Source organism: Ornithodoros turicata, chromosome 3, assembly GCF_037126465.1.
Source record: "Ornithodoros turicata isolate Travis chromosome 3, ASM3712646v1, whole genome shotgun sequence".
In the NCBI taxonomy this organism is placed as follows: Eukaryota; Metazoa; Arthropoda; class Arachnida; order Ixodida; family Argasidae; genus Ornithodoros; species Ornithodoros turicata.
Genome location: NC_088203.1, coordinates 60,133,223 through 60,145,029, shown reverse-complemented (window position 1 = coordinate 60,145,029; position 11,807 = coordinate 60,133,223). Strand labels below are relative to the sequence as shown.

Sequence of the window (11,807 nt, the reverse complement as noted above, 5' to 3'; positions counted from 1 at the left end):
AAAAATGACTTGTTAGTCAAGATATTCCTGTTCGGTGGTCGAACAGCCCGAGTCGCACAGGTAGCTAATCTCTTGTGGCGATAAGTCAATTGACCACCGAACAGTAAGATAATGACTAACAAGCCAGTTTTTCCTGTCACTTCCCCTTGTGTTTTCCTTATTTTCTGTTGCATTTAATTTTATCAGTTGTTGACTAGCAACTGTTGCGTGAAGTCTGCCAACCCTTGTCTCTGGCTGCGTATCTTATGTATCGAATATGTACCAACTACTCCATGAACGCGTTCATAAAGAGAGCTTCGCACAGTGCGCAGAACGATCATGCTATCACTTACGTACGCAAAGGCGATAGCGTACTTTGCACTAAAGCTCGCTGTTTGAAACTCCGGTAAATAGGTTACTCTTAACATTGGCGATTGAATGAATGATAGCGAAAAGTTAAGCAGCAAAATGAAAAAAAAAGAGCATAAAGTGTAGTGTAGTGTGTAGTGTAGTAGTAAGTGTAGTGCATTAACTGAAAAAAAAAAAAAAGAAAAATCGGGGGAAGACTTGGACCAGGGTGGCTGCCCTAAGGGCGCCTGCAGCTCCATCTCATTTAGGTGGTTTTGAGGTTTATGATATGTGGCTGCTAGTAGCGGCTGTGTATACCGCTTTCTTTTAGGTAGACACACAATGCCTTGAGTGCCTTCATGTCTTGTTCCCTTGTAGGCCATCTTCCCATTACTTTGTAGTAAGCGAATGGTCTTTTGTCCAGTGTTTGAAGTGCATGGGACAGTCTTTCCCTTGCGTCTGCTTGTTCTGGGCACTGTATAAGTACGTGTAACGTGTCCTGGGGCACTTTGCAGATGTCGCACAGTCTTGAGGCCACAATACCGATTTGGAATTGGGTGGTGGCAGTATATAGCGCGCCGAGTCGAATCCGGTGAATAGCCGTGTGGAGGCTTCGGCCGATGTCATGAGGAATGATTGCCGTGAGATCGGGGTCTATGTGAGACAGGAAATCTGTGTGCCGGAGTGCTTGCTTCCAGCTTTCCTTGGACCATCTGATTGTCGATTTGTGGAGGAATGTCTTGGTGTCCGATTTTGTGAAATGCATTGCCGATAACTTGGTTTTACCCAGTGCATCCTTTGCTGTCTGGTCAGCTACTTCATTTCCTGGTATTCCGCAGTGGGAAGGTATCCACTGGAGGGAGATGGTGTGCCCCCTTCCCACTGCAGATGTGTATGCTTTGTAGATGTGGTACACCATTTGATCGTCCGTATCCTGCTTGATGATAGTGGCCAGGGCGGCTTTCGAGTCTGTGCAGAGTACCCTCTTTTGTGCTGGGGAGCCGTCGATGTGGCGGAGGGCTTTTAGTATGGCGTGTAGTTCTGCAGCAGTAGAAGTTGTTGCGTGCGACAGGCGGTATCCCTTGGTGAAGCCTTTTACAGTGGAAGCACTTGATGATCTTCCGTTAGCGGAGGAGCCGTCCGTGTAGATGTGTGTTGAGTCTGGAAACTGTTGTTCAAGGTGGGCCATAGAAAGTGTCTTGAGAGCCAGACATGGCGTTTGTCCTTTTTTCCAAATACGAGGGATTTCTGTGTGGGTTGGTGGGGTGAAAACAGCCAAGGGACAATAACCTGGTGATGACTGTGTAGCGACCCAGCTAGGCACAGCGCTCTGTCATCGGCGCACGCCGATCTTCGTCGGCCTCTGCGCACACTCCCTGCTCGCTGCGCTCTTGCAATAAAACCATTCTCGTTCCACCCTTCAACTAGAAGGTTCTCTCTCTTCCTTCACTGGTGACCCGGACGTAGAACACAGCTACCATGACCCCTCCGGCGCCGACGATGCCGGACCCCGCACCGCTGGCGTCGCAACTCCCACTCTTCATGCTGTAGCCGTGAAGATTCCGCCTTTCTGGCCAGCCGACCCGGCTCTGTGGTTCGCCAACATCGAAGCGCAGTTTGCCCTCCGAGGCTTATCTGCACAGCAAACAAAATTCTTTCACGTCGTTGGAGCGCTTGGCCCTAACGAAGCGTCAGAGGTCAGGGACCTCATCACCGACCCCCCAGCAGCCAACCCTTTCCCCGCGTTAAAAGACGCGCTCACGAAGAGAACGACAGCCTCTGAACAGGAATGTCTGCGACAATTGCTCACAGCTGAGGTCCTCGGCGACAGTAAGCCTTCACAGCTGCTGCGTCGGATGCAGCAGTTGTTGGGCGATAGGGCCTCATCCTTGGACGAATCCATCCTGCGCGAATTATTTCTGCAGCGTCTTCCGAACACGGTTCGCATGATACTAACAACGTCGAGCAGCGTTTCGCTCGAGGCTTTAGCGGAGATGGCGGATAAGATGATGGACATTGCGCCGCCAACTGTTTGTGCCATATCTCCACAACCCTCTGCACCATCACCGTCGGACTTCCAGGAGCTGCGTGACGAAGTCAGCCGCCTTTCCGGCTTAGTTGCATCAAGCCTACGCTTCGGCCGATCGCGAAGCCCAAGACACCGCAGCCCTCGTCGCGGCAACTTCCGTCGTCGCACACCATCGCCTCTCCAACAGTCTGCAAATCCTGATGAGTGCTGGTACCACCAAATTTTCGGAGACCGTGGCCGCCGCTGCCAGCCTCCCTGCGCCAGACAGGGAAACGGGAGCGTCAACAACTGAAGACAAGGTACCCCAAGCCATCGTCGGTGCCGACTTTTTATAATATATAAATAATAATATATAATTCTCGAATATTCGAATGATTCTCGACCTAGTACGCGCCTACCACCAGATCCCGGTGGCGCCCGAGGACATCGGGAAGACCGCAATAACCACGCCGTTCGGGCTGTTTGAATTTTTGCGCATGCCCTTTGGACTCCGGAATGCGGCACAAACTTTTCAACGGTTCGTCGACTTAGTCATCAGAGGATTGTCGTTCGCATTTGCTTATATTGACGACGTGCTCATCGCTAGTGCCACCCCGGAAGAACACGCCGACCATCTTCGCACACTCTTTGCCCGCCTCAACGAGTTTGGTATCATCGTGAACGCTGCCAAGAGCGAGTTTGGAGTGGAAGAACTCGATTTTCTGGGCCACCACATCACCCGCTCAGGCATCACTCCTCTCGCGTCCAAGGTGAAAGCCATCCAAGAGTTTCCGCAGCCGACTACCTCACGAAAGCTCCGCGAGTTCCTCGGGCTAGTAAATTTTTACAGAAGATTCGTGCCGCACTGCGCATCCACCCTCCAGCCCTTGGAAGCGTTGCTAACGGATTCCAAAGGCCGCAATGCCCGCCTTGCCTGGACATCGCGCGCCACCGATGCCTTTTGCAGTATCAAGCAGGCTCTCGCTGAAGCCACCTTGCTGAGGCATCCAGTGCACGACGCGCCCACCGCGCTCATGGTGGACGCCTTGTCGTCGGCCGTTGGCGCTGTGCTTCAGCAAAGGATCGACCACGCGTGGCAGCCGCTATCATTTTTCTCTCGGAAATTCAAAGACGCTTGCATCCAGTCGTCTATGTTTCCGGTCCGTCGGTAGCAGCGCTCAGCGCGTCGTCGTATTGACCTGAGGTGTTCGAACTTCACGTCTGTTTTTGTGTAGGTCATTGGCACCTTAATATGCTTGATGGATAGCTTCAGATTCTGTCTTATTGTCCGGGCGAATTCATCTGTGGTGGTGTCGTCGTCAAGTGTTGCAGTGTTCCGAGGACGGAAGTCTTGCCAATTGCGGACCGTGAGCGTTCTTTTCCAGGGCGATCTGGCATGTCGTTGGTAAGATACGAAGATTGGCAAATGGTCGCTTCCTCTTGTGTCTGCGTCCGCAGTCCAGATTAGGTCACACGCGATGTCCCGAGTACATATGGCAACATCAAGGCATGAAATGTATGATGCTCCTACTCGATACAGCACCTTTTCCCGTGAACTGCTTGCTGTCTTCCTCTCGGTGAAGCATTTCCGCCCGTTTCTTGAAGGTTGCGTCTTCACTATATACACCGACCACAAGCCGCTGACCCACGCGTTCACTTCATCCGGCAACAGCTACTCACCACGGGAGATTCGCCAACTTACCTTCGTGTCCGAGTTTTCCACGGACATTCGGCACGTCAGCGGTCACGACAACCCCGTGGCCGACGCTCTCAGCCGCATCGGCGCACTGTCACCACGTCTTCCGCAAGCTATCAGTACTCCGCTCAGCCTAGAGACATTGGCTGACCTGCAACGCTCAGACGAAGACCTCTGCATGCTCCGCATGCTCCGCAAAAGCTCTACATCGTCGCGTCGTCTCGAACACGTCCTTCTTCCCGGTATCGCCACCACGCTTGTCTGCGACGTATCCCAGAGGCATCCACGACCCTTTGTCCCAGCAATCCCTGCGCAGGCGTGTATTTGATACCCTCCACGCATTATCGCACCCGGGCATACTCGCAACGCAGAAGTTAATCAGTGCGCGCTACGTGTGGCCCGGCATGCAAGCCGAGATCAAGCACTGGACACGTGGCTGCCAGCAGTGCCAGAGAGCCAAGACACAGCGACACACTTTTGTTCCCGTGTACCCCTTCCTTCCACCTGACACCCGCTTTGAAAAGGTCCACTTGGACATCGTGGGCCCCCTCCCGCCTTCTCAAGGTCACCGCTATCTACTCACGGTGGTAGACCGTTTCACGCGGTGGCCTGAGGCGGCTCCCATGCCTGATATCTCCGCCGCAACTGTTGCCGCTACCTTCACGAGCACGTGGGTTGCCCGCTTCGGGGTGCCCTCCACTGTAACTACTGACCGTGGGCGGCAGTTTGAGTCATGTTTATTCAGCGCCCTCACCACCTTACTGGAATCTCAACGCATTCGGACCACTTCCTACCATCCGGCGTCAAACGGCATGGTGGAAAGATTCCATCGACAACTGAAAGCCGCCCTCAAGGCACACCCCACCCCCACCTCTTGGACGGAAGTTCTTCCTGTCATCCTGCTCGGCCTCCGTTCAGTCTTCAAGCCGGACTTGGGGTGCACCGTAGCAGAGCTCGTTGACGGGACAACTCTGCGACTACCTGGAGGATTCCTCGTGTCCCCCAAGGCTACTCCCCCGCCAGATCCAGCAGACTACGTTTCCCGGCTCAAAGCCATGTTCGATCAGCTTCGCCCAGCACCTCCTCGTCTTCCCAGGCCATCTTCCACCTGGCTTTACGTGCACGACAACCTGGAGACGTGCACACAGGTTTTCGTACGCGTCGACGCTGTACGAAAGCCACTACAGCCCCCTTATGCTGCTCCCTATCAAGTCGTCAGCCGCACTTCCAAGTTCTTCTCCCTCATCATCAACGGCAAGCAAGAGCAAGTGTCCATCGACCGATTAAAGCCTGCGTACATTGAGGCTCCTGCTCCTGCCCTGACGGCCGCTCTGGTCTCCACCCCTCACTCCGTTTACCAGCCTGCCGTTCCCCGTTCAGCAAAATCCGTCCACTGGGCCTCTGTCCTGGTGACGCACCACTCTTGCGTTTCATCTACGCGCTAAGGGGGGGAGCAGCTGTAGCGACCCAGCTAGGCACAGCGCTCTGTCATCGGCGCTCGCCGATCTTCGTCGGCCTCTGCGCACGCTCCCCGCTCGCTGCGCTCTTGCAATAAAACCATTCTCGTTCCACCCTTCAACTAGTAGGTTCTCTCTTCCTTCAACTGTGAACCATGCGCTTCGGCAAGCATCTTTCGATGTACGCAAGTGCTCCATATGTTGGAGATTTGTCTTCTATGGATCTTCTGGATCAGCGGGTGAGCCGTGTGCCTGGTGAGGAGACGTATCAGGTGCCGCTCCGTCTCTTGTTTTCTTAGCACTTGGATGGGGGGCTCTCTTGCTTCTGCCAGCACAAGTGCTGTCCTTACGGTCCTGGGGACTCCTAGGCATATTCTGAGGCTTCGACTAAGTATGCGCTGCAGGTGTCCTTCTTGGGTTGGGGAGAGACGATGAAGATGAGGGATGCTGTGAGCTATGGTTTGTCGGATGAGCCCCGTGTGGAGGGAGTGAAGTGCTTTCCCGTTGCCCCTGGGCGGGGTCCACCGAGCAACTTCATTATGTTGATGTATTTCTTTGTAGCGTCCGTGAGTACCTTGACTTGATCTGTCCACGTTAGGTTTCTGTTGATTGCGACGTCGAGAAACTTGTTTTTCTTAACACGTTGTACCGGATTCCCGTTGATCGAAAGATGAAAGTTCTTTAGGCGCTTGCGGGTGAAGGGTAGGTACACTGTTTTTTCTAGTGACAAGTCCATGGCACGTTCTTCTAGGAAGATGGCAATCGCTAGGAGAGTAAGTTCTAGTGTTTGCTGAATGTACTTGATATTTGTCCCGGACATCCAAATGCAGACATCGTCAGCGTATATGGTGAACTTGACTCGTGGGGGGATAATCTCTGCCATCTGTGCCATGACGAGGTTAAATAAAGTCGGGCTTAGTACTGCGCCTTGTGGTACGCCTTTTTGAAGGGTGATCACGTTGGTTTCGCCATCTGCCGTCTCCATATAGACATTTCTGTCAGTTAGGAAGCTTCGGATCCAGGCTGTTGTTCTTCCTTCAAGGCCTGATTTCTTAGCTGCCTGAATCACGTGGGCGTGGCTGACAGAGTCGAAAGCGCTCTTTATGTCAAGGAATACGGCTATGGTTATTGCAGACATGGCTTTGATGTGTTGCACATCAGTTGTAAGGTCAGTGATGCAGTCTGTTGTGCATCATGCTTTTCTGAAGCCCGCTATCTCCTCTGGGAGTTTTCCGTTGTGTTCTAACCACCACTGGATGCGCGCAAGGATCATTCTTTCCATTACTTTCGCTACACAGCTTGTGAGACTGATAGGTCTGTACGATTCGATTTCGTTCTTAGGCTTGCCGGGCTTCCTTATGGGTATTACTCTTGCTGTCTTCCAGTCCGGGGGAAGCTTTCCTGTTTGCCAGCTTTTGTTGTATATCTTCAGTAATATTTCTTTAGCGCTCGGTCCAAGATTTGCCAAACACTTGTAGGTTATCCCATCTGCTCCTGGAGACGTTCGCTTGCCAGACGCGGCTTTGATGGCACGTTGAAGTTCTTGGATAGTAAAATCGTGTTCCATTTCTACGGGTGCTGAGTGAGTTGCTAGCTGGTTGTCCACTGTTGCGGATAGAAGGGACCGGTGGTGGAGGAAACCGGTGGATGTTGCTGAAGATTTGTTAAGAGTGGCCAAAAACGCGTCCGCTACTGCGGTTTCAGGGACGTTCGTCTGCAGGGCAATGGTACGAAAAGGAGTGGCTTGAGACGAGATGGTCTTGAGGCTTTTTACAATGGTCCAGAGCTTCGCAGGGTTCGTTGATGACGACAGGGATTTGCATGTATCCTCCCATGCGTGTGCAGCCAACGTTTTTAGGTGTCGTTTTATCTTTTCTTTTGTGGCTTTCGCTTGAATCCAGTCGTCTGTGTTTCCGGTCCGTCGGTAGCAGCGCTCAGCGCGTCGTCGTATTGACCTGAGGTGTTCGAACTTCACGTCTGTTTTTGTGTACGTCATTGGCACCTTAATATGCTTGCTGGATAGCTTCAGATTCTGTCTTATTGTCCGGGCGAATTCATCTGGGGTGGTGTCGTCGTCAAGTGTTGCAGTGTTCCGATGACGGAAGTCTTGCCAATTGCGGACCGTGAGCGTTTTTTTCCAGTGCGATCTGGCATGTCGTTGGAAAGACACGAAGATTGACAAATGGTCGCTTCCTCTTGTGTCTGCGTCCACAGTCCAGATTAGATCACACGCGATGTCCCGAGTACATATGGCAACATCAAGGCATGAAATGTATGATGCTCCTCTGAGGTAAGTTGGGGAGCAGTCGTTCAGGACGCATAAGTCATGTCCAGTGAGCATTTTTTCTATTTTTCGTCCTCTGGGACATGTCCGATGGCTTCCCCACAGAGGGGAGTGAGCGTTCAAGCACGGCCACTTGCGCACGTCGTCGCTTCTCCTCCGGCCTGCCGCCGGAGCAGTTTTCCCTGTGACGGCGGAGTTTCGTTTTGGCGCCGCGAGGGGCGCCACACATCGCTGACGAGCAGACGACGAGGAGCACCAAGAGCTATTGCGCGCGCATAAACATGATGCGGTTTTTCTGTTTGTTTGACTCACTTTATTATTTTCTTTTTATTTACAGAACCTGGCGAATTTACAAATCAGGGACCTACGCATCACTACACGCTAACATTACATCATGCTGGGCATTTCATCTATATTCTTAAGACCTTTCTTGACAGAGGCTTGTGCAGGAGCCTGACAACACGCTGAACACTCTCATTCAGGTTTCCGCACCAATTCGACAGGACTGGTCTGGTGAGCTTGTGGAGAAACATTTTGCAGAGCTGCTTATTATGAGAGGCATCATATTTTGCTTGTTCGGAGCAGCACATCACAGGACATTTCTGAAGGGGTTCTTGCAACATGCTCAGAAGCAGGAGACCCAGGCTTCCATGTTTGCGTACTTGTGAGTCCTTCAGCACGGCAACCACAAAGTCACAAATAATCTTGCACACCATCACATTTTCGGGCCTCGGATAAATCAGGCCACCATTGTCGAGGCCGTGTATGAGCCCGTACACGCCACACCGAGATGGTGTTGTGCCCGAAAGCACGATTTTGCAATTGTCACAGGAAACCTGCATGGCAACCACCAATTAGAGCCATATGCAAAGGGTAACGTCACAACTCTCTTAGCCTTACCTTATTTTGACACACACGAAGAATATACCCGCACATGTAAGCGTATGATGCATATTCCACAGTTCCGGGGAGCTCACATGACAGTGGAATAGACTGAAGTCCCTGAAGGTGAGAGACAGCTTCCTGACTTAGAACAATGTTGTCCGCAGCAGTCCCAGCGTGACGAGCAGGTGTTAGGGGCAGGCGGCATTCATAGTGGGCGGGTGAATTTCCTTCCTTGGCGGCCTGCAGTATCCCCACCTTCAGAAGTTTCTCTGCAGTCAGAACTGCAGACCGGGCATCCACTTTATCGTTGCCCCCGTTGAACTGTCGAAAGCAGCTGAACAGTGATTCTATCGGGTCACTGTTGAATGCCCTGGTCAGGACGTAGTCGAACCTGTAACATCAGCAACAATGGTGGTGCGTTCTGCATCCCCAGTGTACGTGTTTTAGAACTTACTTTAAGTCTTCCAGCAGGTATTCGATGACAGCTGTAGTCGATCGAGTTGTCATCACGGTTGCAGAGAACGTTTCCCGGGTGAGAAACTGACGCTGCGAATGTGCACAGGCCGCTTTCATGTCGCTGAAGTACTGCTGGAAACCGACATCCAGCCAGACCAACCTTCCATCTTCAGTGCTTGTGAAAGGCTTTCTGTCATACTCTTGTGCATGTCGATGTCCTATATCATGCAGTTTATACCAACGGTTGATGATTGTCATGAACCTAACTGTTGCCTCGCAATCCCTAAAAAGGTGTGTTTTGGCATGAGAACGTGGGTTGTTTTTCAGGAACTCCAGGGCTGTTATCACAGGTTGTGAGAACACGGCTACTGCTCTCTTCACTTTCATCTTCTCCAGATTAGTGGGAGCAACATGTGCTCTGCTGAGGCATCTAACTGGCTTAATTAGTAGATCCTTCTCCAGCTTAAGAAGTTCACTTAGGTACAAGCCTCCCTGGAGTAATTCTCTGCCATCTGTCATTTCTCTTTCCAGGAGACGGGTTCGCAGGTTCTTGATGAGACGATTTGGGTCGAATGACAGGAACAGGGGATCAACTTGTCGCAGTGGATGTGCAGTTACGTGATGGAGTTCCCCGCCAGCCAGATGCTTGAAAAGTGCAACGTTCGTCTTGTGGTTATCGGCCACAACACGAACAATGCGAAATCCGGTGTCTTCAACGGCCTTCATCACATCTAATACAATGTGGAGTAGCTGGTCGTGCTTCAGGCATTTTGTGAAAACATAGCCTACCGGAATGACATAGGATCTTGCGAGTCCTCTGAGGACAAAACAAAGCAATCGGTTCGCCACTTGAGGTTGCCGAGGTTCCTGTCCATCCTTCCCATCTTCAACAAAACCGAAGATCTTGTCTAGTTGCTTGTCATAGATGACCCTCTCTTGGATAGACATTTCGTCAAGCACCAAGGAGCAGTAGACACCACGATCACCCTTCAGGTCTTCCATTTCTACTTTCAGACGCTGAATGATCAATGGTGTTACCCCTGCTTCGCCGCATGCAGGTCCAACGAATTTCTGCAACGTGGACCTCGATGGTAGCTTCAGAAGTTCTCGATCTTTCACAAGTTGGTAACCCTTCGGTGAACATGCCTTCCAAAGGACACACTCGCGAATGATTTTTTCGTTCCAAGCGGGTTGCCTTTTGCCGAAGTTTTCCACTTGTTTCACAATGAACATTGCAATTTTGTCGTCTTCAGCTTCCAACAGTTCGATGAACGCATGGATGCGCTTGTCGCTTTCATACAGTGCTGCTTTTCGAAGTGCATCATCTCTTTCAGCTTGCATCGCGCGCAGTCTCTCGTTCTGCCTGGTTGCACTTTCATGCGATGTAGCGTCCGGTCTGTGTCTTTCAGGAAGCCCTGCATGTCAAACGTTGTCTGCGTCCTAGCGTCTGTATTTGCAGCTGGAGGAATAGGGTCCCCTTCGACAGTAACGCAGGAGGCCCAGTCGTCATTAACGTCGGTTGTCGACACCGCCGTGGAGGTTTCGTTGCGCTCATGTGGTTCCTGGCGCACGAGCGTCCTTCGCTTCGTTGCAGGCTCTACCGGCTGCTTGTGAGCGGGATACGCCGGAAACACCGATGGAACCGCCGTCGCAGTAAGATGCGCTTCTTCACGCCAGTCTTGAAGTCACTTGCTTTACAGTGAAGGGAATAAATTGTAGACCGAGATGCTGGCACCCACTCTGTTCCTTTCCGCTCACCTTCCCGTGATAATGCAGCAAGCCAGGCATCACGAACAGTTTTGTTTGACGGGAGCTCGTGGTAGGTCACACCGACACTTGTCCTCTGTGTTGACGGACACAGCGGCGCCGAACAGTTTTTCGGCATGCTGCCTTGTCCCTTCGTTCACGCAACTACGCACCTACACCAGCTTTTAAGCTCTCAGCTAACCTGACAACTTCAAAATTCCCTTCCGAAATGTCCTGCTGCGGCCTGCAACAACACGTCAGCTCACTGCGCCGTCACCGATGGGCAGCGCCCCCGCGTCGGAATGCGGAAACTCTTCTGTCACAGCCCTCCCAAGGGGATGAAACTCGCGAGTTCCTTTGCGGACTAAAGTGAGGCGCTGCGAGCCTTTCGCGTCATCAAACGTCAAAATTTTTACGTGGAAGCGCGAGTTCTCTACCGAGAGCATCCCATTGGCTCCTGCGGCCGCTCCCCTGGTATGCGAGCGCTCATTGGTCGGTTTGAAATTATAACCTTTCTGTGGCGCGGGAAAGCGGGCACCGCCGTGTCTGGGGTGCCGGAGCCGGAGCAGTTCGCCGTAAAGTTTCGAAATATGGTGCAGCAGGGACGCACGCAAAGCATCTTTGCCGGTACCGCTTTGGATGGCTTTTAGTACCCGTCGATACCGACTCTGCAAAACTCGAATCCTCTTGGATACTTCTGCAAGTAAATTCAGTGATAGATAAGTGGAAGGCGCAGGTCTGCTTCGCTTGCTTGGCGCGACAACGATTCAAGGAGGATCAATACTGTGTTTTCCCACTCGATGGCAGGTAAGTCAGTTCCTATTCCATTCTGCCGCTTAGCGTAGCATAGCATAGCACCGCACCTGTGGCATATACTCAGCATTTCGGCTGGTAGAATTTTTAGTTTTCACGTTTTCTGATCCCTGTTCTGGTCTTTCTTGCTCAGGT

The 11,807-nt window shown here is 52.0% G+C and overlaps 2 protein-coding genes across 2 annotated transcripts; one reads left to right on the top strand and one right to left on the bottom strand.

The window, feature by feature from the left end:
• Window positions 1-625: 625 nt before the first annotated feature.
• On the bottom strand, window positions 626-1,516 carry LOC135389541 (uncharacterized). Its single transcript, XM_064619577.1, has one exon. The coding sequence runs from the start codon at window positions 1,514-1,516 to the stop codon at window positions 626-628; it is 891 nt and encodes a 296-aa protein (XP_064475647.1).
• Window positions 1,517-1,539: 23 nt separating this feature from the next.
• On the top strand, window positions 1,540-2,648 carry LOC135389540 (uncharacterized). Its single transcript, XM_064619576.1, has 2 exons — window positions 1,540-1,579; window positions 1,759-2,648. The coding sequence occupies exons 1-2, from the start codon at window positions 1,540-1,542 to the stop codon at window positions 2,646-2,648; spliced, it is 930 nt and encodes a 309-aa protein (XP_064475646.1).
• The last annotated feature ends 9,159 nt before the right edge of the window (window positions 2,649-11,807 follow it).

Coding starts and splice junctions, on each gene's coding strand:
- LOC135389541 (XM_064619577.1), bottom strand. CDS start 1,516: ATGGCCCACCTTGAACAACAGTTTCCAGACTCAACACACATCTACACG.
- LOC135389540 (XM_064619576.1), top strand. CDS start 1,540: ATGGCGTTTGTCCTTTTTTCCAAATACGAGGGATTTCTGT. Junction 1,580..1,758: donor CAAATACGAGGGATTTCTGT/GTGGGTTGGTGG, acceptor TTCAACTAGAAG/GTTCTCTCTCTTCCTTCACT.